This window comes from Numida meleagris, chromosome 2 (assembly GCF_002078875.1).
Source record: "Numida meleagris isolate 19003 breed g44 Domestic line chromosome 2, NumMel1.0, whole genome shotgun sequence".
Taxonomy (NCBI): Eukaryota; Metazoa; Chordata; class Aves; order Galliformes; family Numididae; genus Numida; species Numida meleagris.
The window spans coordinates 21,364,258-21,389,622 of record NC_034410.1 but is presented as its reverse complement, the minus strand read 5'-3'; the positions used below and the strand labels follow the sequence as shown (position 1 = coordinate 21,389,622).

At 41.0% G+C, this 25,365-nt stretch overlaps 1 protein-coding gene across 2 annotated transcripts; it reads right to left on the bottom strand.

The window, feature by feature from the left end:
* GTPBP10 (GTP binding protein 10) lies at positions 156 to 13,188 on the bottom strand. 2 transcript variants are annotated; one of them, XM_021385460.1, is made up of 10 exons: positions 13,062 to 13,188; positions 12,364 to 12,557; positions 12,185 to 12,276; positions 11,238 to 11,382; positions 8,864 to 8,937; positions 6,927 to 6,979; positions 3,686 to 3,793; positions 3,008 to 3,085; positions 1,956 to 2,079; positions 156 to 1,188 (listed from the first exon to the last, which is right to left on the bottom strand). In XM_021385460.1, exons 1-10 carry the CDS (start codon positions 13,062 to 13,064, stop codon positions 971 to 973), a joined length of 1,089 nt encoding a protein of 362 aa, XP_021241135.1. In that variant the 5' UTR covers positions 13,065 to 13,188; the 3' UTR covers positions 156 to 970. The 2 variants fall into 2 exon arrangements, with proteins under 2 accessions (XP_021241135.1, XP_021241134.1); XM_021385459.1 differs by having other exon boundaries at positions 13,032 to 13,183.

Here is a 25,365-nt window from a genome sequence, read left to right as displayed (position 1 = left end):
ACCGCCGTAAACTGAGGGCGATAGTCGGGCTGCTAACGATCGGATAATTGCATTATGAATAACGGTAGCCCTCTGCCCAGTGACTGCTTTTAGCTAGGTTGAGAGAAGCAGGATTTCAGTGGTAAAGTCACAAAAGAAGGTTAAGTTGAGAAGCATTTGATGAATTCAGTCTTATTTTAATTGCGATCAATAAAAGACATCCTGTACAACAAATTACTTCTAATTCTTTTTCAACATGTTACCTCTTAAGCGTGCTGCTTATAAAAACCCGAACAAGAACTATATCCCAAAATATGGGGCTCCGCTGAAAAGCGGTCATTTTCTCCACCACATCTCCATAAAAGGGAGAACTGCCAAATTAGGTTTGGGAATACAGAATCAGGGGTTATATAACGAAGAGGAGTACAGCAGGCACCAGCAGGTGTGGAAAACAAACCAGCAGGCATCAGCCTTGCATTTCCACGCTTCTACGTGTTGCTTTCTTGTGACTACTTATTTGTGTACTCCTTTAGATCTTTAAAAATAACAAAAAGCCCACCATCTGTCAAAGCAGCAGTACCAGTTCACCTTCAAAGCAACGGAACCTGGAAAATTCCTCCATCAGAAATTTCCCTGGGTACCTCTGACATCCATGGCAAAAGCTGCAAGTGGTTCAAGTTGCTCCCTTGCTACCTCCATAGGTTTTATTTCCTCTTTTCATCCAGTGTGGCAAACAATATTTCAGGGTTCATCAGTTGTTAGGCAATGCTTTGAGCTGCACTTTGTTCTCTACTTAGTTCAGTCAGCAGCCAGCATAAACTTGAAAAACAGTTCTTCTCAACATTGTGCTCTACCTAAGCACCAGAAGAGACTGAAGCAATGCGCTAGGGAACTGGGTAGCGGTGGTAGAGGGAACAAAAACAAAAAGGAAGGTCTACATAGCAGTGAGTTCATGAACATACAAAAATATATTAAAATCTAGCCAAGAATGCTAGCCTTTATTCATTTGTTCTCCTGACGTGTGTAAAAGTAATAGTTTCTTTTCACGATATTCTTTGTTCTCCCGCTCTGCTTCCTCATCTAGTGATCTTCTTACACATACTTTTAGTTCCTCAATTCCTTCTCCAGTATATGCAGATATAGGAATTATATCTCTGAAATCAATTGTGTTCTCAGGAATCACTTCTTCCTCTAGTAAATGTAAGAAGTCTGAAACAACATCACAGTTAAAGAGTTAGTAAAAGCTCATACACTGGATCACTACAAAGCCTATTTAATTTCAAAAATAGACTTTCATCAATTACAATAGAAAAGCATAACTGGAACTAATGTAAGAGTATCGTTTGTTTAATCCACCTTAAAAAAAAAGTAGCTGTCTCAGAAGATAAGCACTAACAGAGTTCTTGCATTATCCCATACTTATGCTCTCACAAAGGCCATACCCTTATTCTGAGTACAAAAAAATCCCACATTGTAGAATAAGCAAAATGGATGGTTTTAAGCTTTCCTGATTCTTACACACTCCAGGAAATAGAAAGGAATTCTCCACAATATAACAGCAAAATGGACGAAAGCTTACACAGGACAGCCCAGAACCTCTGTGCACCTCGGCCAAAGTCATGTGATAAACTGTATATTCATCAGTGTCTCTAAGGGGATCCTGAAAGGACATTATTTGGTACTCAACACACCTAAACTGGAAATTTACTCTCCCATATCATAGCTGGGCAAAGACTTTCAGGATCTCTGTTTTATTAAAATACCTCCCTAACAGCAAAGCCAGCACTAAAGGTACACAAAAACAGAGCTCTATATGCAGAAACAGTGTATGTTTTAAAACCAATCTGTGATTCTGTGAAACAATAAATTTAATAGCCAAGTTCAATTTCAATTCAGCTTCAAACAACAACTTGCCAAAGCAGAGTTACTCCAATCTTATTACTTTTGTTAAAGCTAATTGTTGAAAGTTAATTTACCTTCAGGATTCTGAAGCTGTTTCATAAGTTCATTCAGGTTATCTTTTGCACAAGGCAAATCCATTTTATTAATGGCAAGAAGTGCAGGCTTTGTTAGAAGTTCTTCATTGTACAGCTCCAATTCCTTAAAAGACAAGTAAATTTGCCTTAATAAGTATTTGTAGCTTAAGAAGTGCTACTTCAATTTTACATACACTCTCTCATTTGCTTAGTTGTCTAAACAGTCTCTATGTCTAGGCAGCTGTAAGATCTACTCAGGAGCTCAAAACAGATGTAATAAAAGGGTGTGCCGTAAGGAAATGTTCAGTCTTTCAGTGATCTTTTGTACAACATGGGTAATTCAGGTAAATAGGCTGCATGATTCTGAAACACTCCCTATAAAGGAATGATGGCTTTGTTTTCATTTTTCTGTTCATAAAAAAAAAAATCATATCTACAAAATATATAAGGAAATTCTTTGGACAGTTTTCTGATTCTTAAGCATTTTAAGCACAGACAGTGATTTATACCAGGAAAAAAAAACACAATACAAGCATGACTCAGCTGAAAGAAAACAAAGCAACACGCTGAAATTCTGAAGACTCATTACCTAAAGCCGTAGAACTACTAAGAAAAACTGCTAAACTTACATAATATAAGTTGCATTATTTCCACCAGAAGCCACAATAAGAGACAGAAACAATGAATGTCTGCAAAGCTGAGGCCTGTTATTTCATCTCCATTAGGCTATACATAAGGGTGTTAAGGCAGAGATTTAACTACACCCATGTATTCCTACTTCCAGAAGGCTAATAAAATGAAGAACTGAAAAAGTTGCATCTTTTCACCTTCATTTCACTAATCCCAGATTAATGAAGGAGCTGTTAAGCTCAAAGTAGAGCAGTTTCAATGGACAGTTAAAACAAAGATTTTATCATTTAAGACAATGCTAAGCTTGTTAATTGACCCTTGTATTGTAGATCCAGAAAACACATTAACATTGAAACTTCATTAAAACTAATGCTTTCTTGGCTCAGCACACAACTACAACTGACAGGATGCTAAGAAGTTACCTTTGTTAGAAGCAATATAGTTTCAAAGGCTGTTCTGAACTGAGTCTTATTAGAGAGCTGAAACCCAGAAATATCAACCTGAAAAAGTTACAAGAAAAAAAACAAAACACATCAGCTTTTATAATGTATAACATATATTAACATATTTAAGAAATACATATTAACATAATTAAGAAATTATGTTACAGTATCAAAGTTCTCCCCAACACCAACTCTGTTGTACAACCTCGGTGGACATGTCCTCATTCCTGGGCAAATAACAGAGGGCAACTACACACCCAAGTAAAACCATAGGCACTGGAAGCACAAACTAGTAGGGTCTGGGAGGATGTTTCCCAAAGCCCCGATTTTCAAACCTTTTCTTTATGGGAAGACTAGGGGGAGGGGACTTAAAAAAAAAAAAAATGAAAGAAAAATTACCCACCAGCCTTAATTATTCTTGGAACACTTCACTGCTCTAAATTAATTGTCAAATTTTAATAATAAATTCTGCTTAAGGATTTAATTTAGCATCAAACAGCCGTTTGTACTTTCTATTCTAATGACAATAACTATATTTATTATAAAGCACACAAGTTACAAATGATTTCTGAAATTCCAACTACATTGCAATTCAGTTGCATTTTATTTACTACCCTGTCTTTGATTTCAATATGCTGTAAATTTTATTCAACTTACAACTAAGAGGAGATGTTTGGTTCTTTCCACATGTTTGAGGAATTTGTGCCCCCTCCCTTTGTTCCTATGCGCACCTTCAATCAGGCCTGGGAGATCAGCTACTAAAATCTAGGAAAACAAAAGTTTCAAACAAAATATTTCCAATAAGAAAAAGTAATTTTAAATGATTCTTGTCTACTACAACTTCACATAAACAAAATAATCCAGACAAAGAAACACAAAGAGTATCTACTGTGAGAGGCTCCTTTTACAAATACGTACTCCTCGGAATTGTGTGGGAAATCAGTTCTCTGGCACTACACGTTGGCCTTTTCCGTACATTTAAAACCCATCATGAGAAACATTTAAACAAAATGCTACTATTACACAGTCATCCTGCACCTCATGTTCCCCCTCTATTTATTTATAGCTGTCTACAAAGTAGAGGCATAAAAATGTCTCTGCAACATTTACCTATTACCTGAGAATAAAACACATTCTAGAAACTGGGAAAATTAGGCTATCAAAATAGCCTAATTGTATAGAATTCAAACTGCCACCAGAAAAGAAAATGAAGTCTGCTCCTTGTGGCTACAGAAAATTGTTATGCCAAATACAAACCCACTTAACATTGCTCCCCTGAGCATGAGAAGCTGCAAGTATTTCTCTTCTGCTCTTCAGCAGAAATGAGATTTTTATTAGTACACCAGCTGCCAACCAGAGCCCAGCAAGAACTGCCAAAATGAACAGGAATCACTGTCTCTGCTGTAAAGGAGAGCTAAGACAGACTACTGAAGAGCAGAATATTAGAAAACCCCACAGCTACCCAGCAACTCACAGGAAGCCAAGACAGAGGGGGAAGAGAGGGCGAAAGCAGGGGCTCACACCTACCTGACAGCCATTTAGACAGCAGCTGGTTTCAGTTAAGCAGGGTTGAAAGCCAGCACACAATAAAATTTCCAGCATGCAACCTACTTTCTGCTACGAGTGAGTTACACTCTCCTTTACCAGTCCCACTAACTTTTTAACCATTATGCATTTTCCAAGCACTTCCAGCCTTGCTTCAGAATTTTCCATCTACAGGGACAGAAGATACAGCTAGGTGAACTGCAGACTTGTAAGTAGAATAGGGAGAGAATAACTACTGGGTTGGAACAAAACCACCATCTTCCTGACGTGATGCGTTTGGTTTCATGATTGAGTTGTCTTCCAAAGAGTATTTTTATAGAGCTCAAAGAAACACAGATTCTCTCAAAACAGTACTTGGTTCAGATATTCTGGTACAATACATGAAAGGTTCTGACAGCTTTCATGATCTGGTGCTATGAGCTGAACCTCAGACTCACACTCTACTTTTGTGTTGTTGTGTATCAAGGTCCTTTTGCAAGTAGTACAAAACTCATGTGGCCTTTACTTTTTTTTTTAATGTACTAAAATAAAACAGGCACTGCTACATATTTCTTTAAAAACCTCAGTGTTCTCTAGGAAAATAAAAAGATACAGTGAACTAGCCTCCCCTGAATGATACAGGACAGCCACCTCAAACATTGCTCTTAGTTGCTCCCGCTGTTTTGTTTTCAGCAGTTGCAATACTGAGAGCCAAATTACTTCCTCCCACTCACAGATGCTCAGTGCAATCATAGTCACTAGTTCCCTTGATTTTACAAGAGGTATGTTGTCCGTATAGTTTTTATATAGCACCCAGCACCAACATATAAAAACCATGAAATGCAGAATCAGCCAAGAAGTAAAGGTCATTGGAAATGATAAAGCAGCTGCAGAAAAGAAAGCCAGGAGTACAAGTAGTTCTCCTGCTGGAACATAATACATCAGTAAAAGCAAGAGTTCCTGATTCATAGCAGGTAGTTTTTCAAAGGCTACAATACAAACCAGCTTATTATTTGCAACACAGTTTTCTAGGATGTTACCCTTAACTAGCAGATAAAATGAATAAACAAAAAGTTTCCTTTAGATGTTTGAATCTCTGTAGAGAACTGCCCACTTCAAAGGGGAGAACGCAATTTTCTGAGAAAGCCGCACTTCATTTATTCCATAGACTGATGGGTTTGTCTCAACTTGAACACAAATCAACTGAAAACCTGCATATTTTTAAAAGCCTGGCAAATTAGGTCTCCTTCCTTTAGTACACAATAATGTTGAAGGTTGGTAATGGAAGTTTCAAGTATCAGCTATAAAATCTCCTAAGATTATTGCTTCTGAAAGGGAAAAGGAGTCTGTCTTTTCACATCTGAAGGGTAAGCTTTTCCGGTTAACTCACGTGAAGACCTTTTATGCATTCGTCTTTTATCTTTAAAGTGATGATCCCAGTACCTCCTGTGTCATACACTTAAAACCACATCAAAGATTCAAGCTTGAGGAATTACAATGTTTGCTCTAGCCCTACATGAACCTGGGGTCCAACTCTGTACCAAAATCTACTAGTAAGTATCTTATTTTTGCATCAGTTTTCCTCTCCAGTGTTTACCTCAGAAAGGATTCAAAACACCACAGAATTACCTGACAAGTTACCCGAAGAAGCAAGGTAGAATTAGGATCACAATAATTAAGGTAGTCTGTAGCTCCAGAAGACTGGAGCTACGTCCCACCACAAGGGGAACTGGACCCAGGTAACTCTTAGGGATCACACTGTTCTGGTTGCTCATGCAGTCACTCTCACTTTAATTTTGCTTTTTATTTAGAGAAAAGAAGAAGATAACCCAGAAAGTTAGAACAGGAAGTTATAGTAACAGTATTCCTTTTCATTCACTACTATGGATCTGCAGCTGCTGGACAAATTTGCTCCTACTTAAAATTAATTCTGAGAATAACTCAGTCATCCCAGAGCTCTCCACACAGTCAAAACATGCCTCCTGTGCAAAAATAACAAGCTATTCTTTGAAACACTTAATTGGCTCCTAAACTTTATAGGAGTAAGCTAGGACACAACAGTCTCATTCCCAAACATGAGCTCACAACTCCAAGATTATAACACAGGATTGGAATCACAGAAAAAAGGCAGAGGAAAATGAGAAGTCATTTATTAAAGTGACTTGAAATCAACTCAGCATCTATAAAACTACCTTTTTATTACTTTATAAAATAAGATTTTCTCCACAACCTCCATTAAATCCATGTAATTGCATTATGTATATATACACTTTCAGAAAGCTCTACAAGTTTCCATTTCTTTTTGGAATGCTGTTTTGCAACATAAATAAACGTTACACACAACCTAAATGACCAGATGAACTTTCATACCAACCTGTTTAAAATCTTCATACATGATCTTTCCTAGTTCAGGCTGGATTGTTGTAACTATGACAAGGAGGAAAAAGAGGAGGAGAAAGAAACAAAACTGTTTTTAGTATTAAAAAAATGTTAACATTCAAAAATATTTAAATGTTGCACAACTTTCTAAATTTAGATTTATGTGATACAAGTGATCAGCAGCAGCAAAGGCAAGCAGAATGGATGGAAAAGGAATATAGAAAAAAAGTAAGAAAAAAATTGGACTACTCTATAACCCAATGGTTCTCCAGATCTTGGCACTGCACGCAGTACTGATCCCCTCATCCCAAAAAAGGAATAGAGGAGCCAGAAATTGTTGGATTCGAAAGGGTTACTCAGAGTATGGAACAGATCTCAAATAAGGAAACGCAAGTGAGCTAGGATTCTCCATAAAAAAGAGTGTAGAGAATGAGGAGCTACATGAGAAGGTCAGTAGAAATTATGAGAACTCGAACCCTTGTACTCCTCTACTAAAAAAAGGGGGAGGTGGTCTTCAAACACGCAGTTAAAGCTTCAGTACCCCTTGCCAAAGACGCATGAATACTCAAAACAGCCACTTATGCGCAGACTGGATAACTACACTGAGGATTACTAAATATATGAAAATTGTGTACAGCTCAGAAAGTCCCTAAATAGCAAATATAAGCTCACACAGTATCCGAAGTATTTATTATGTATGTCTCTCCTGTCATCTGCTTTTGGTTCCATTCAGAAGGCTACTAAGCATCTCCAATATCGCATGGCCTTCATTTCTTTATGTTTCCACCTATAATATTTCTATTGTCTTAATTATCAGAAACATCAAGATTATTTGAGGACATGCAGCGTGTCCCGGTGCCATTGGCAGCTTTTAAGCTGACTGACAGGAAAACGCAGGCTCTGTAGTCACAATATTATTGATGCTAGCTTAAATGGTAGCTTACTCAAGAGCAACGTTAAAACAGAAGTGACGGAGACAGAGAGGCAGAGTAATGGAGATCAGAAAGATCACTGTGGTGTTTTTTTTGTTGCATTTTATGACTTGCAGAACTGATGGTGATGCAAAGACCTGATGTTTTTAGTCGGTAAATCCAGAACTAAAGCCTGGAAGAAAGGGAGGGAGGGCAGGCAAACATCTGCAGTCTTTCTGGGAATCCACTGTAGTTATTTCAAAGTGCTGTTCTCCTCTCAGTTTGTTTTGCAAGTCATCTGCTTAATTAAATAATTTTGATAAGCCTCCAAGTTTTCCTCGGTAATGTCATCAGACAGAAAACCATCACATGGATCTCTCCTCACGCACGAACCCCACCATGTGATTACTGGATGTCTCTGTAGATTTCAGCATGTATCTATTTAACACATAGCATCTGAAGAGACAGTGGGTGAGGACAACATCCTTTCACAGGTACAACTCTGGGTAAATAATCTAGGCAAAATACAGGCAGCAGTAGCACAACACACCAAATTAGTTTTTAATTAAAGAACGTTCAGATGGCTAATCCTTAGGAAGATAATAATAAATAGTATTTTTCAGTAGATAGACTCAAAACCAAAGTCTTACTCTGCTGCAAGAACAGGTGGTAGCTATTTCCAAAGCATGCAAGATGCTTATGCAAAAGAACGCGATGGTGCATACTCAGTAGACTGAGGATACTGCACACCACAGAGTCTCAAAGGAAACAAAAAGGGCTGAGACTAAAATAAATAGACCCCATTACAACAGCTTCAAGCACTATGAAGGTGTACATGTGAACAACTGAGGCCATAAAAGGAACCAGTTACTGAAATGGAAGCTATTTCTAAAGGTATTTGGTATAGTTCATAATCTGTGCAATATATTTAGCACGCAACATGGTTATCTCCTGTTCTTTATTATAAACTTTCTTGCTCTCATAAAATATTACAGCATTAAAAATAAGCGTGTGAACTTACATGCATAATTTGCAATCTCAGGTTTGGCCTGAGAAATCTTGCTTAGCAAGGATGATTTTCCTGCATTTGGAAACCTAGAGAGAAAGTCAGGATTCATACAGTGAATAAATATATGTGATTCTTGAATATTTTATTACCCAATATACTGTATTACTTTAGTCAAGCTCAATGCTATAGGTTCATTTTTACACTTTTTGTTATACAATTCTTTTTAATCTTTTCACACTTCTTTTTAAACAGTTACTTTTTTAAAAAAATCAAATTTGAATCATTTTTTATAAATTCCTTGATGCTTTCCAGGGCTGCAGGAAGTGAAGTATACGAGGTATGTATCTGTGTATATTTTTAAGGTAACGAAGTTGTACCAGTGATGCTGAAATTACCATTGCTTAGCCACGAAAGGAGAGCGCCAGGGATCTCATCAATGTAAATACCTGAAAAGAGGGTGCACAGAGAATGGAGACAGGCTCTTTCCAGTGGTTCCCAGTGCCAGGTGAAGAGGCAGCGGGCACAAACTGGAACACAGCCCCTGAACATCAGGCAGCACTTCTGTGCTCCGCAGGTGACAGAGCACTGGCACAGGCTGCCTAGAGGCTGTGGGGCCTCCTCCCTGATCATCTGGCCATGGGCACCCTGCTATGGGTGGCCCTGCTTATTTTAAAGAATTGTCTGAGCTGTAAAGGACACGATAGTTTTGATCCCTGTCAAACATTAAGCTGTAGTCAGAGTCTAAATTATAGTCATCTCGTAGCCATCTGCTCCACACAGGAGACCACACAAGACTTGTATTCCACCCAAGTTCATTTATTCAACACCGTGCTTCATTGCACCAGGGATCAAAGGAAACCAAGTCTGGGTGCAACTGATTATTGATGTGTACCTCAGAATGCGCTATATGAAAAACTACATACTTTCTATCTAAATACACACAGAATCATAACCTGTTAGCAAGGACAACTAATATGAAAAACAAGACTAATATTAAATTAGAGGCTTTATAGAGGGGCAGTTATGATAGGCTTGTAAAGGCTTTCTTCAAAAAGATCAGAGACATAAAGACTCCTGTTATAACAGAAAATTATTCAGGGTAATTTTAAGGCTCTCTGATATTGAAAGGTGCCTTAAAGACAGCCTGGAAGGTTACTCTGGTCATCTCCTCAAGCGTGTATTTTGTTTCCACTGAGGCATAATATCCTCTTTGAAGTTCAAATTGCCACCTACGCTACACATCACAACCTGCACCCAAACTTGAGGGCCCTTTCTAAAATCTAGATGTTTTCAGATCTGATTTAATAGCAAACCACTTACAAATCTACTGAAGTAAAAATAGCAAACTCTACAAGATCAAAGTACAATCACAAATTATCAGAGGTTGATTCATACTCTCAACAAGAAAATAATCATCTCCTCAAATTAATTGATATTCATTTAATGATTTTTAAAGGGAAACTATCAGATAAAATGCAAGGTAAAACGTAGGGTTAAAGCAGCACCACAGAACTGCTGTATTTTGCACAACTCCAAAGCCAAAATGTTCTGTATAATGTAATTTCTGGAGATCACTTGAAAACAATATAACTAATATTTCTGATATTAACAGGGCTACTAAGTTATTTGTAATAAACAAAAAAGAAAAGTCTAGCTGTATTCAAGACTTCATTTTGTGAGAGGATACACGAATAAAAGTATTTCAGCCTAAAACCAGATGTTTTTACTTTACAATGTTTACTGATTTTTTTCTTTTATGAACAGGGACTGCAAGGGAAAACTATGAGTAGATGTCAAGCAGATCAACACTTCTACAACTGCGGTTTGTTAAAAGCTTTGTCCAAATAAATGTTTACCTGCGATGTTAATAAGCAGCAACGTTGAAAAGCACCAGTGCAAAAGACATACAAACCCTACTGTTCTAGCTTGTAATTTCTTCCTTCCCGCATTGCATGCTGTTTACTGGGAGAGCAGGCTACGTAGCCTTTGACATTTTCTTTAAGACTACCACTGAAAGGATCCACTTGTGCCAGTACCATAAAGTGGAAGAACCAATATGGATACTGCTCTTGGCTTTGATTTGTACCTACTACTTAAACTACAAATCTTTACTAACAATATTTTGAAAATCATTGCAGTTGCTAAATTCACGTATGTTGAACTAATGACCGTGATTAACGAAGCATAACCAATGTTTTCCAAATTTTAGAATTAATTTTAATAGGTTTTAAGTCCTTCTTTTTATAAACTGCAAGTAACTGAAGCGGCCAAGTTATAATGACATTCAAACTCCACCTCTGGAATTTCTTTGAAATCCCTTTAGAAATTTACTACTTTGTTTTCTGATGTCAGTTCTCAAACCACAACACAGAACTGCAGTACTTACCCAACTAAGCCCACATCGGCTATAAGTTTCAAGTCAAGGTGAACAATTCGCCTCTGACCTTTGCAAGGCAAGAAGTTTGTGGCTAAAGAGCCACCGAGACCTCCCCGGGCTGCCAAGAATCTCTCTCCTGCTGCATTAAGTTCTCCTGAAAATAAATCAGTTAGTGAAAAAGCATAATTCCCTGCAGTGGTTCAGGTTTAACTTCCCACTTCAACAAAGAGAGAATCTTCCATACTATTTTACAGAGAGCTATTTCTATTGGAAGTGCTCTTCCTGGTTATCAGCAAGTACCACTTTTTTTTTTTTTTTAAATGATAAGCATTTTAGATTACCTGAAATACTGACACTCAGCAAGGACCCTTATTTTTTTAAGCTCTGTCATAATTCAGTAAAGTCAGTGGGACACTAAACTGAGCTTAAGGACACGCTTAATCCTACAGAAGATCACTGTATGGGAACTACTGACTCATGGCCTGCACCACTGATTGAGCACCTGGAGGAAAGACCAAGTCAACCCTGGGAGCACAGGTGAAGGCAGTTCACTGTGTGATTGGAAGGGGATGGACCCTGGCTATCACGCTGGTCCTTCCACCCCTTTGTAACGCCTTTTCCATCGCATTGGTCCTTCTGATCGCTACAATCACTGTGGCTTCCAACCTCAGGAAATTGTTGCAACTAACGTTTTTCTGCTGCACACAGTGATACAAATTAACTATTACTAATTTCTGGAAGGGGTCCGTGCTTGTTCAGCAAATTCTAGGAGTAATTTTTGTCAACTTCTCTTTGTCCATGCAAAAAAACCAAAGCAGAAAAAAAAAAACAACAAACAACACATATCTTGGGAGTTGTGTAATCTTAAGATGCTTCTAGTGTTAGAAGTCTACAATATACTATTGATAAATGGCATTATCTACTGGGATATATTAAAACAAAGCAAAAGATCTTACCAATCTTCTTCCCATCATCATCAAGAACTGAAATCCCTGGTGGCACGTGCACTTCACAGTCTGTTCCTTTTTCACCCTTCAATGCTTTAACACTGGGAGGAATTAAGCCAGGCTCAGTAACTCAAGCATTTGCTACCCAGGAAGGACAAACGCTAACAACCGTCACCAAACAGACGAACCTGCTGTTGGCTCCTGTTCCAGCCACAAATCGCTTCTGCGGGTACCTCGCCTTAATGCTCTTTAGGGTCGATCTTTCCTGAGCAATGAACCAGACATCGCCGCCTCTCCCTCCTTCCCCACCCAGACGGGGATAACCCATTCCCCCTGTTCCTCCTCTCACATAGAGCCGCAAATCATCAATAAAGTTTCCATACTAAGAAAGCACAAAGATTCACATCAGCATTTCATTCTGTTTACTTTTCACTTTAGAGTCACTAGATAGAGTGTGGCTAGAATGCCTTATATAGCACTTTCCCCTGAAAGCAGACATAGAATAGAATCATAGAATCACTAAGGCTGGAAAAGATCTCCAAGACGACCTAGCCCAACCCCCAAACTACCCCTCCATGCCCACTGACCACATCCCTCAGTGCCACATCTACACGCTTGCCGTGCAGGCGCGGGCAATGGCTGCCATTTCCACCCCAACAACGGGGCAGCGCTCAGGCCCGGGTCACGGCCACCCAGCAGGCTGGCACGGAGCCTTCGCAGGGACCGAGCCCCAGGTGCGCAAGCGGGAAAGACAGTAAGGCCTCAGGGCTGGAAGCGGCCGCAGCAGCCACGCGGAGGGCAGCCGCCAGGCCCGTCCTGGCCCGTCCTGGCCCATCCCCTCCCGCCCCGGACTGACCCTCCGCAGCACCGCTGCTCCGCACCGCACCATACTGCGGGCCACCGCCTCCCCTAGGCTAGGCGGGCGGCGAGATGGACGCGGCTCAGCTGCGGGCAGCCGCCATGACGGCGGCGGCGCGGTGAGTTGGAGCCGCAGCACGCATGCGCAGCCCTTTCCGCCCCGGGTGACTGCTTCTCCTCGTCTCTCACCTGTTACGTAATGAAAAGAGCGGTTGACTAAAGTGTGTTGTGTCGTGTGTACTCCTACTACCCCAGCAGAACATTCACCCAGTGCGCGCAGGGTGTGTCCCCTTGTCGTCCGAAATCCGGGAAGAAAACTGTCTAACTCCCATGAGGTGTTAGAAAGTGTCTTGCCTTTATTCCTCGCAATAGGTACCAGGCGACTTGATAAGCAAGTGCACCCTCTCAGAGTTCAGGTTCTACATTTAACAGTTACTCACTTTGAGCTGCTTTTCGCCAATTTGGAAAATTTCCATTCCTTGTTAGGCCATAGTGAGCAACGTTTAAAACAATATATGTGGAATCCAAGGAAAATGTCCTTGCACCTACTGGGTGCAAAAGATACAAGTATTCCGTTAGAACTCCTGTGCTTTTTGTGAGGCAAAATTGTTGAGGCAAAAGATAAAAGTATTCTATTATGCCTCCAGTGCAAAATTACTGAGGAAAACGAGTGTTCACCCACTAAAGTTGAAATGCAAAGTTTTAGAACTATCATTCATGGATTCCTTTTGCTGAACTAATATCTTGGTTCTTAAATTAATGTACTAATCCCCACAGCTAAACAAACCAACCTATATCACCATCAGGTGCCATCTTAAGAATTTACCTGTGTTGTTTCATGGCCTAGGGTGAGATTTGGAAAGGATTTACAAAGTATGAGCAAAATAGGAACTACGCTGTTTGATTCTTCTGTGTATTATTGTTTGGAATTTAAGCTTATTATAATTTATTTTGGATGCAATAAAAGTTAGGTTCGATACCTAGATTCAAAAACAAGACAAAACAATAAAATAATAAATAATAAATAAAATAATATAAAAATAGTTCCATACAGTCTTTTAGATGGGGCAAAGGAACCTTCAATTTGCTAAAATTTTAGAAATAAATTAGGAAAGAGTTTATTTTTAAATGAAATCAGGAAAGAATGAAAAAATCCAAACTCCTCCTATTTTCAGCTGACCCTCTCTTACTTAAAAATTTGTTTATTGTGCAACTGGGTTATTCAGACAAGTGTGCAGAAGAAGCATGGCTGTTGGGCCTGATGACTGTTGATTAGCTGGATGAGCAAAATAAAAATATACTTCAACTGAATAAAATTTTACAAGATACTACAATAAGAAATGCTTTTTTTTTTGTTTCGCAGTGTTGTGTTCAGTGGGGTTTTTAGTAGTATTTTTAGAAGGCCTAAGTCATTTTTATGTTCCTTTTCTTTCCACCTACATGTACAGTATGTACAAATACAATCAAAAGCTTTTGACTCAGTTGATTATTACTGACTTGCCTCTTCTGCCATTTCTTCTTATTTTTACCAATCAATGATATATACTGTTTCAGCTAAAATTACTTCAAATTTCTACCAAGTGGATGAACTTGTACCATACTGTCATGGAATTTTAAAAGCAGAAGATTTTTCAATGATATAAATGAGAGAGCAGGAAAGGATGTGAGCTTCAGTTAAATCCTCCTAAATCAAAGCATGGCTGTCCTGAGTACATGAGTGGCAGAGCAGAAATTACTACAGCAGCAACCCCCTGCCATGCTTTGGTAGAGATGGCATCTGAAATGCTGAAACAGGTGATACATAAAAACTAGTAGCTGTTCTTTTTTCAACAGATCTGTTAAGGATGTTACAAGATCTCTAGAGAACATCAGCCTGCCCTCCTACTTTAAGCATTAATCTGAGGTATCCCAGTGAGCCCAGTGAGTACAGAGTGCCTATGTACTGAGTGGAAGGAGGCATCTGCAGAGAACAGGTCACATCACAAATTGCTCACTGTAGATCCCCAACTCTCTGTGTGTTAATTCTGTGAAGTCAAGTGAGCTGAACCTGAGCCGTGATAGCTTATCTTTGAGTATAAGACAAATGATCTGCCCAACCAGACATCTGTAAGTCTGGCCTAAGTCGCATGCAAAACTTTGGGGAAGTACAGATTTACCAGTGAGATGTAGTTTCAGAAAAAAATAGTTCAGCAAAACATCTGATATATTTTCACCTGGGAAGGAATGAGAATATAGGGTTAGGAGAGAAACTGTGAAGTGAGATAGACATAAATAAGGTTGAAAAGGGAAATATCAGTCTTCAAGGGCTGGGTTTTGGATATTTGATATTTTTTTCTGTCAGTCTTTGTAAGATTAATAAAAGCACACTGTTGAAATCTAGTGATGATTTATACCTGGAAATCACCATAAGTCCAGAGAACAACTCAGGAGACACATTTTCATTTAAGTAGAGAGGTACCAATGTCATTGCTTAAGGGCCTCATGAAAGCTCATTTTGGGTACTGTGGAAGTTTGTAGTTGTTCTATAGTTCAGCTAAGGTGGAATTGAAGCAGAGAAAGAGTGAGATTAGGTGGGTCACCAGAGAGACTGGGAGCATATTGTACAAACAGATTTGGCTCAGCTTGTTTATTTCAATAACACAAAAACAGAGGAGATAGGAGTGTTCTCTATAAATATATCAGGAAAATAAAAATGAAGGATGAAAAGCATTTAATTTGCAGGACAGTGCTGATACTAGAATAAACAGATATGAACTATCCATTAATAAATTTAGTCAGAAAATTAGAAGAGTGTTTCCAGTCATAACAGCAATCAAATTCTGAAACAGTGTTTCCTTGGAATTAGTGGGAACAAAAATATATCCATTTTTTATGTGGTACTTGATAAATTGATGAGGCAATTGTACAGCACAGCTTTCTGCAGTGGCGGAGAGCTAGCCTCTGTGATTCAGGAGTGCCTTTCTGTTGCATGTTACTATGCAAATAAATAGAAAAAGAGCAGAACATTTTGTCCAGATTTAAGGTTGTTAAAATGGGAAGGACTTGTCTACCTTATTTGAACAGTAGGAAGGGTTCAGATGTCCTCACATATGTAAAAGTTAGATTGTGCTAAAGTAAAACATATGATGTCAGCATTATGTAGAAAAAGAATGGGGAAAAAAAAAAGGAGCTTACCAGAATAATGTTATGTGAGAAAATCATGGAGAAGTTGCAGATGGCAAGAAGGTTATCAGCAAAGTTCTTCCAGGATCAAATCATAATTTCTGTGCTCTTCTTGGTTACCAGTGTAAGTTCGCTCAATTACTCTAGTTTCTCATGCTATGTTCTTCTTTTGAGATGAGTACTCTTTGAATTTAGCACTACTGCATCATTATAGTAGAGCTAAATTCATTCATTATGAATCATTGATGGCATTACTGCATCAGTGAACAAGAGAAGAGCAACTGATGTCATCTAGCTGGACTTCATCAAGGTGTTTGGCACAGTCCTCCATAACATCCTTCTCTCCAAACTGGAAATATATGGATTTAGTGGGTGGACTGTTCAACGAGCAACTGGTTGTGAGGTTGTACGCAGAGAGTGGTGCTCAATGGTTCAGTGTTGAGTGGTGTCCCTCAGGGGTCAGTACTGGGACGTGTGCTCTTTGACATCTTCATCAATGACATCGACATTGGGATCGAGTGCACCCTCAGCAAGTTTGCAGATGACATCAAGCTGTGTGGTCTAGCTGAAATGCCTGAGGGATGGGATGCCATTCAGAGAGACAAGCTAAGCAGTGGGCCCAGGTGAACCTCATGAGGTTCAACAGCTCCAAGTACAAGGACTTGTACCTGGGTCATGGCAACCCTCACTGTCAGTACAAGCTGGGGGATGTAAGGGTTGAGCACAGTCCTGCCAAAAAGGAGCTAGGGGTAACGGTAGATGGCAGCTGGACATGAGCCAGGGATGTGCCCTTGCAGCCCAGAAAGCCAACCATATCCTGGACTACATCAAAAGCAGCGTGGCCAGCAGGGTGAGGGGGGTGATCCTGTCCCTCTGCTCTGTGCTGTGAGGCCTCATCTGGAGTACTGCGTTCAGTTGTGGAGTTCTCAGTACAGGAGAGACATGGACCTGTTGGAGCATGTCCGGAGGAGGGCCACAAAAATGGTCCAAGGGATGGAACACCTGTCTGAACCCTTCTTTTCTTTTGGCTCAAAGCTTGCTTTCTGAGGTATGTTTTGTGATAAGACTCTAACTTACTTACCAAGGAGGCAAATGGTGGGTGTCGCCATGTGGCAATCAACATCACTGTGTGAACATTCGAAAGCATTTCCTTCAGGGCTGTTTGCCCCAGGAAGGGAGTGCTCAGGAGTGTTTACTGGTGGAAGATCTGGCCTGTGACCAAGTAGCACCAGCTTGGTATGGGAGACTGGGGAATGATACCATCGTATCCTGTGAAAAACAAGATGCGGGTGGGCACCTCCCTGCTCCCTCTTATCTGCTGGCAAGGCCCGGAAGATGGGTTTTCTGCTGGGATCCCAAAGCCGGAAGCTGCCACTCCAGAGAGAGCTGACTCAACCACTAACTGTCACTCCAAAGAGAGCTGACTCGACCAATTTGGACTTATAAATAAGTTCATACTGCTGTTGGAGGTTGTCGTCGACCAAAGGGGTTGTTGACCAAAGGGGTTGTTCAACCAAAGCGGTTGGCAACCAAACAACAAGCCCTGATGACCCATCACCCAAGAAGATCAACGTCGGTGCTACAAACAACGCTGGACCCCTGGTGGTGACTATCTCTCTTGCTTTCTACAAAGACTCCTTGCTTTTTTATCTCTTTTCTATCGCCCACCTTCCCTTCCCCATCTCCCTAAGCTACTAGGGTTTGTAATAAACTGGTCGGGCTAACATTTGACCCGTTGTGTCTTAATCTCGCCATCGGGTATACATATATTAAAAGAACCCCTTCTCCCTCCTGTAAATTGGAGCGAGACAACACCTCCCCTACGAAGACAGGCTGAGAGAGCTGGGGCTGTGCAGCCTGGAGAAGAGAAGGTTCTGGGGAGACCTGAGAGCGGCCTTTCAGTATCTAAAGGGGGGATGTAAGAAAGAAAGGGACAGACTCTTTAGCAGGGTCTGTTGTGACAGGACAAGGGGAAATGGTTTCAAATTGAAGGAGAGATTGAGATTGCATATAAGGAAGAAGTTTTTTTACAAAAGCTGGTGGTGAGGCACTGGCACACGTTGCCCAGGGAGGTGGTGGATGTTGGACTGGACTCTGGGCAACCCAGTCTAGCTGTAGGTGTCCCTGCTCATTGCAAGAGAGTGGGACTAGATGACCTTTGAAGGTCCCTTCCAACCCAAATGATTTATGATTCTTTGACTGTGACTACTGAGAGCGATGGGGTCCGCAGCTTGTCAGCCTAACAGACCTTATGTTCTGTGTGCTGAGTTTCCCTAGCACACAGCAGGAGGTCAAACCCAATAATGGGCTAATGTGTAGACTTGTCCAGACCTAATAGCAGGGCTGCTAACTAGCATTAATTCAATCACATGTAATCAATTAATAGCTCAACCTGAAAAGAGAGAAATAAAGAAAAACTGACCTATATATGTTGTGAATAGAAGATATTAAATCCATTGATTTCATCTCTATATGTATTTCAACACTGAGGAAGCTCATAACAACAAATACCTACCAGCAAGAAGTTAAATAACATTTCCTTTGAAATGTGCCATTGTGCATTTTCTGGAACCTTTCATACTGCTAAGTACCTGGCACACTCACAAGATACTTCAGATGCTGCTGATCAGTGATGCAGAGGGTGACTCAATTCTTGATGTTCACTTAATCCTGTTTGTGTAAGAGCGTGCAGATGTGTAGTCAAAGAGATATCTATAATCCAGCCATACAAAAGGCTGTTAGTGTTTCCAAACTGATTTAATATGTAGTCAATACATATTCTGAGTTCCACACTCAATAAAGCCTCAGTTCCTGCTATTTTTGTTCTTGCTGCATACTTCAGATCCTGTATACAATAGCTTGAAATTCACAAAGGTTCTGCTACATCAAATCACAGTTGTCCACTTCGTTTCATTTCTGGCATGATATAAATCACTAGGTTGTGCACTGTGTCGCCAACATTAACAACAAGAAACCATAAAATCTCTTTCCATGAAAATTTTAAAGCTTTCAGCTGCAGTTTTTAGTATTTGCACTTTATGTGCAGTTTTTCATGGTTTATGGAAGAAGAAACATACATGGAAATATTTAAAAGTGAACTGGAATCACTGTAGCGTCACAGCTTTATTTTGAAGTAGAGTTGAAATAATTAAAAAATAGAGGTTAATTCTCTTCCCTTGCTTTTATGACCATGCAGAAAATGCTTCCTTACAATGCCACAAACTGACATAAAGCTTGAATGAACTAACTATATCAGCATATCCGAAGTTCAGATGCTGCATGGAACTGTTGTATTATTTCCACCGTTGTGTGTTGTGTTTATTATTATTGTTATTGTTACTTTTTTTTATGAAGGAAGAGATTTTGCCTCTGCTGAGGACAGACTTCAGTACAGTGAAGTGCCACTAGATGGAGATGCCTCAACAGCAGTAATGAAAGGTCTAAGCTGAAGTACAGCAGTTCAAAACTTGTTCTGGATAACTATGGATGTTGGAAGAATTTTGAAGGAAATATTTTGGTTCTCAGTTAGGTGGCTTAAAATCACAGAAAGCTGCCTTTGACTTTTTTCAGTCTTGTAAAACGGACTGTGTGAAACATTGTGCTGATGTCGGTGGGTTTACACCTGGTGTGCACTGTGCCTACTGTGCTCCTCCTGAGCCCCTGCAGAGTGATGAATACAGCACAAATTTTCTGAAAATTTAATTCATATTTAGTCACCAACTGAAAAAACAGCTCCTTTCCTAAGCATATACACAGGGTCTCCTATTTTAAGGGCTTTCATCAAATCCAAGAGTTTCTTTACCTTTGGGGTATGTTATGTTCTATGAGGATGGTCACAAATTTATGTTCCTTGATCTTGTTCTGAAATAGAAATTTTAATAACAGTGCTTATACCTATTAAGTGCAAAAGTGTCTCTCTTTGTTGTGTTTCTTTAGTTCCATCCTACGAACTTCCTGGAACATCCTTCCCCATTATTAACGATCAATAATTTTGTTCTCTGAGAGTTTAAATTTTCATGGCAAATTTATTAACTAGCTTAGGAGACATAAGGAAGTAGTGATAAAAATAAATCCGTATGATGAAGGAAAGGGGATGTGGACTGTGATCAGTGGCAGTTGGAGCAGAAGGAATCGCTGTGTTTGTGCCACTGCTCACACACCTACGTGCCTGGAGTGGGAACTAAATGACAGGAAGGAACTGCTGCAGTGGCAAAGCACCTATTTGCTTCTTTACGTGCCTTTCTAATTTTACTGCCTCCAAATCTTCACACTGCCTTTCAAATTTTGGCTGTTTCTCTGCAAGCTGAATCGTGGCTAATAAATTTGATATTGCATAAAGGAAACAAAAAGAGGAAAAGCTTTTCTTAAGGTGAGAACTGAATATCAAAAGCTGACTTGAGCTTTCTTAAAGGTAGGTTCCTTGTACAACCTGCTTAGTGCTTTAGTCTCCTTGGTTATTAACACTGCTCTAGAATTTGAAGGAGTAATTACATCTAATACAGCTCTAGCTTCTTTCAAAGACTCAAAGAGTTCAGGTGTAAGATGGCTGTACTCCAGTTTTCTAGGTGTTTTCTCCTGTACGGCTGTGTGGGCATCACTTTGGAGCAAGGCATAGAAACTGTTTATATTGCTAAGCTGGAAAGGCTTCCTGCAGATCACTGGTTATTCTGAGCGCTTCCATTTCAGAGCAGATTTGTATCTGCCTTTATGTCCTGTATACATTGTTTTCATGGCAGAAGTCAGTACATTTTCAGTTACAAGAACAGGCTGTTCCTGTCATGTTCTGTTCCACCAAAGCATGTTATGAAAGTGAGATAGACCCAATTTTACTGCATATTGGTCCATGTTCCCATCAGCCATGCCTTCCCATAAAGAAAGGACCTTCTGGAACTGAGACCATTGCCAGTTTTCACGCCTGAGTGCTTCAGGCATCACAATTCTGTTTACATTATTTTTCATAGATGGTAATGTACTGCACAGAAAAATAAAGTTTGAATTGCGTTCTTGAGCTGTTGGGTGACACTTGAATTCAAGAAAGGAATTTGAGTGCAGTTCAGCTCCATGAGCCCTCTCCTGGAGTATGGCAGACTGCACTATGTCAGGCAACATCTCAGCAGGCATCTACCAATGTCTTCCCTCACAAAAGCTTTGGGGCCACTCACATCCAGTGCCTCAGATCCCTGACATTAGCTGTGAGCACCAAAACAGCTTTATAAAAACACAAGTTCTGTATGGCAGCCACCAGACAGGTGGCACAGAGCGCTTGGTCTTCAGTTGCCTGAATGCTACTTGCGTGCAAAGTATTTGCCCCCATGTGATTGCATGTAAGAAGGAAGTTGATTTTCTTCCTGAGCTTTCCATGCACGTATTTGCCTTTGGCTTCCAAACATGGCTGTGCAGAGTAGCCTTCTTTGCCATTCTCACACCATAGGACACTAAAACTTCACATCCACAGATCCTCACATCACATAGGACAGACTCTGGTGTCTGATGCTCACAGATGGGAAATCTCACTGGTAAAAGCCCCAGGGCTGCGGGTAAGTGGGCATCTAGACCCAAATATAAAGTGAAATAACTACAGGAGCTCACCCTGGAGCACATCACAAGCCCAAGTTACCACTGGCTTTCGGCCTCTGGTCTTCCAGCAGACTTCTCTTGTTAAGAGCCACTGTAAGCCCTTAGTGGGAGGGGAAGACCTTCCTTCTGTGATTTACAGGATGAAAAGGGCTGGAAATCCTGCATGCACTTCTCAGGCTCTGAACTGTTCCTCTTGTCTACAGCACTGAGCTGCACTGAGGCACCAGTGTTGGGGGACTTTAGTGCTGCAGTCTCAACCCCTCAGTAGGCACGGGAACCCCAGAGCAGTGATGAGACATGATCAGTGGCACTGCTATTTCTTATAGCAGATTTTGTGGCTTTTCCCCAGCAGAGGGAAATTAGGACAGAAAGAAAAGCAGCTACACCAGGCTGCTGCTGGGTTTGCTCTGACAAACTTTGAACAAACCCCAGTGTCTTTGAAGGCAGAAGGCCGATGACCTTCCTTAAAGAGAGTGCCTTCCTGCAGAGCTTAGAAAACACACGTGCAAGATATGAGGCAGCCTCTCAAAAATGATCTGCATTTCAGAATACACCCCAATTAATTCCTTGGTGATCTAAGGGAGGATTGCAACGTAAGTGCTGAAACGTTTGTCAGAAAAATCTGCGTATAGAAATCTAATCATTCACTATGTAAGGCAAGATAGCTGTAATAACCCTCCTCCTTGCAGAACTCAATTATGAGCAACCTGAGCTGAATCAGGCCCAGCTCTGGGTTAGACACACAGAACTGGGTTCCAAAACCCAGCTGGCTGAGTGGCAATGCCCGAGCTATCCAGTGAGGAACGCCAGGACCCAGGGAACGGAGTTTGCCCCAGAGAGTAGGCTTTGCACTAAGAGAGCATTTTCCATCACAAGTTCTCAAGAGCTTTCATGGACTGTAATGCCCTTGGCCCTGTCAACTTAAGCAGTGTTTTCAACCTCATTTTGCCAGCAGGATGTGAAAGTTATTTTAAAGAGTGTAACCAGTCTGGCTGGGTTACACACAGCATATAGACACGTGGAAAGTCCTCAGCATTCGGAAGAAGAATCTGCTTCTCTTCAGTTTTCAGCGCCTGCTCAGAGGTCCTGCCTGGGGGCTGAGGGACACAAACTGCAGCGTGTGGGGCTGGTGTGTGTGCTCAGGGTCTGGAGGGGCTGAGTGCAATAAAATGGCTTTGAAACTCCTCTGGCAGCCAAGTTACAGGGGATCTAAAAAAGAAATAATAGTGTAACATCGGCCTCGGGCCAGGGAGCTTCTGCAAAATGTCATCCGGATTACTGGGTGCATATTGTACCTTGAACCACCCCACTGCTTTGAATTGTTATTTTGATGTGCATGTGTCCTGCCGGGCAGGCGGGACTGCAGGTGGGAACGGTGGGTTTGTAAAGGAGGAGGGCGTTCTCATTACCGATCTGGGGAAAGGTCTGCTCCCGGTTGCGCTGTGTCCCCCCGCAGCCCTGCCCTGCCCTGCCCACACTCTCGCCCTCCCCGAGGTGTCACCGCCGAGCGCAGGGGACAGCTGCTGGGAGAGGTGTGGCGGTCGCAGCCCCGCTGCCGCCCGCTGTGCCCTACCTACCCGCTGCTGCTGCCGCCACTGCCGCCGCTCTGCCCGCGCCGCGCTCAGCCCCGCAGCCCAGCAGCAGCCAGGCACCCGCTGCCCGTTCGGGAACTGTTTTGCTTTTTCTCCAGGTGGCCGATTGCCGTTGATTCGGGGCTGGTGTTCTTCATCTCACCACAGGAACGCTGTAAGTACGACTCCCTCTACAGCTTTTTAGTTACTGCCTGCGTGAAACTCCTCTGTTTTGCGCTGAGTAGTAGGATAGTCATGCTGCCCGCTGAAGTGTAGTGAGAAAGTGAGGTTTTAGAAGGGAGGTATGTGGGTGGGCACCTGACTGGGATCTCTTGCATGGTTAGAAACAGAATACTGCTCTGTAAGAACTGAGTATTATGCAGAACCAAAAAGCATGAATAATCCCTTGGGGTATGGAATCATAGAATCATTAAGGTTGGAAAAGACCACTAAGATCACTTAGTCCAACCATCAGCCCATTCCTACCATGCCCACTGACCACATTCCTCAGTGCCACATGTACACGGTGACTCCAGCACCTCCCCGGGCAGCCCGTTCCAGTGCCTCACCGCTCTTTCTGAGGAGAAATGTTTCCCAGAATCCAGCCTGAACCCGCCCGTTGCAACTTCAAAGTTATGAGAGAATGAAATATATGATGCAGAATCACTGTGACTTTGTACACTTTCTTTCAGGCATCGTCTTGGAGTATGGAATTTGTATGGAAGAGAAGGTGGTATATTCAGTTGGGCTGTGTACTGATCCTGAATCTGGTTTGTGCCAATCTAGACTATCTGAAAGAAGCTCCTGCAAGCCTGGGTCAGATTGACCATCAGTGCTGGGAAGTGTCGTCCCACGGGCTGGTGGAAATGAAGAAACTCAAGGTAGCAGATCCTGTCATTGCTCTCTGGGACTTCATGTTATTCCTAAAGGAATCTCCCAAGCCCAAGCACAACGAACTTTTCAATGATTTGGCCCAGAACTTTTGGGATATGTATGTAGACTGCGTGCTCTCAAGATCCCATGGAATGGGCAGAAGACAATTAATATCTCCCAGATATTCTTCCACATACTCACATAGAACTTTAGAAGGTAACTATAGGATATGATGTTGGTCTGTTATGTACCAAAAAAACCCAAATTAAACCAAACCACTGTCTCATCCTCATCCTTGGTTGTTTCAGCAGTGCAATATATTAATTTCCAGTTTTCTATCTCTGCATGTCAAATGTATTTGCATCTTTCAGCAGTAGCTACTTTTGCAATATACAAGTCAAAAGTTGTTAAGAGTTCCAAATTTCTATATAAGGTGTAAATAATGACGGGTATACATGTGGGAGAGTGTGTAAATAGATGCTGCACGCTCTGTTTATCACCATATGCATATGAATGATGTTACAATACTAAAAGTTTTCTAGTCTTTAGACTTCAGTCTCAAATTCAGGGAATCACCCCTCTGTGAGAAGGGAAGCACAAAGCCCCAGCAGCTTGAACCCTGCTCTTCCCATTGAAATTGTTGACATGTAATGTGAGCTCATGGTCACTGAATCACCAAAGCGATAGATCCTGGTCATTCTGGTTTGGGATGAATCTGAATTGAGATCATACATGTGACTGCCTTCAATCTTATTATCCAGTCCAAGATCTGTTAGCTTCCTTCCTCCTCTGCAACACATATCTTTTTCTTTCCTGATTAACCAGTCAAATGTTTTAGGTTTCCAAACTGAAATGGAGATCATTTAATCCTAGAACTCCAAGCCATAATGCTTGGAAAATAACTGCCTTTCTTTCATAATCTTACAGGGTCTGCTTCCACCAACCCGTTTTAGGCCAAAAGGGGAGGACATGAAGATACCTCAGCAAAGCAACGTCAAAATGAAGGAGGACAAAAGCACAGCATTTGCTGTAGATGCTTAGACAAATCAGTTGGTGTGGTTCAACTTTCTTTTTTAAGTTAATTTGGATGGAAACCCAATATATTTTTGTACATTAAGCAATGGAGAAAATGTCCACATGCATATTTTA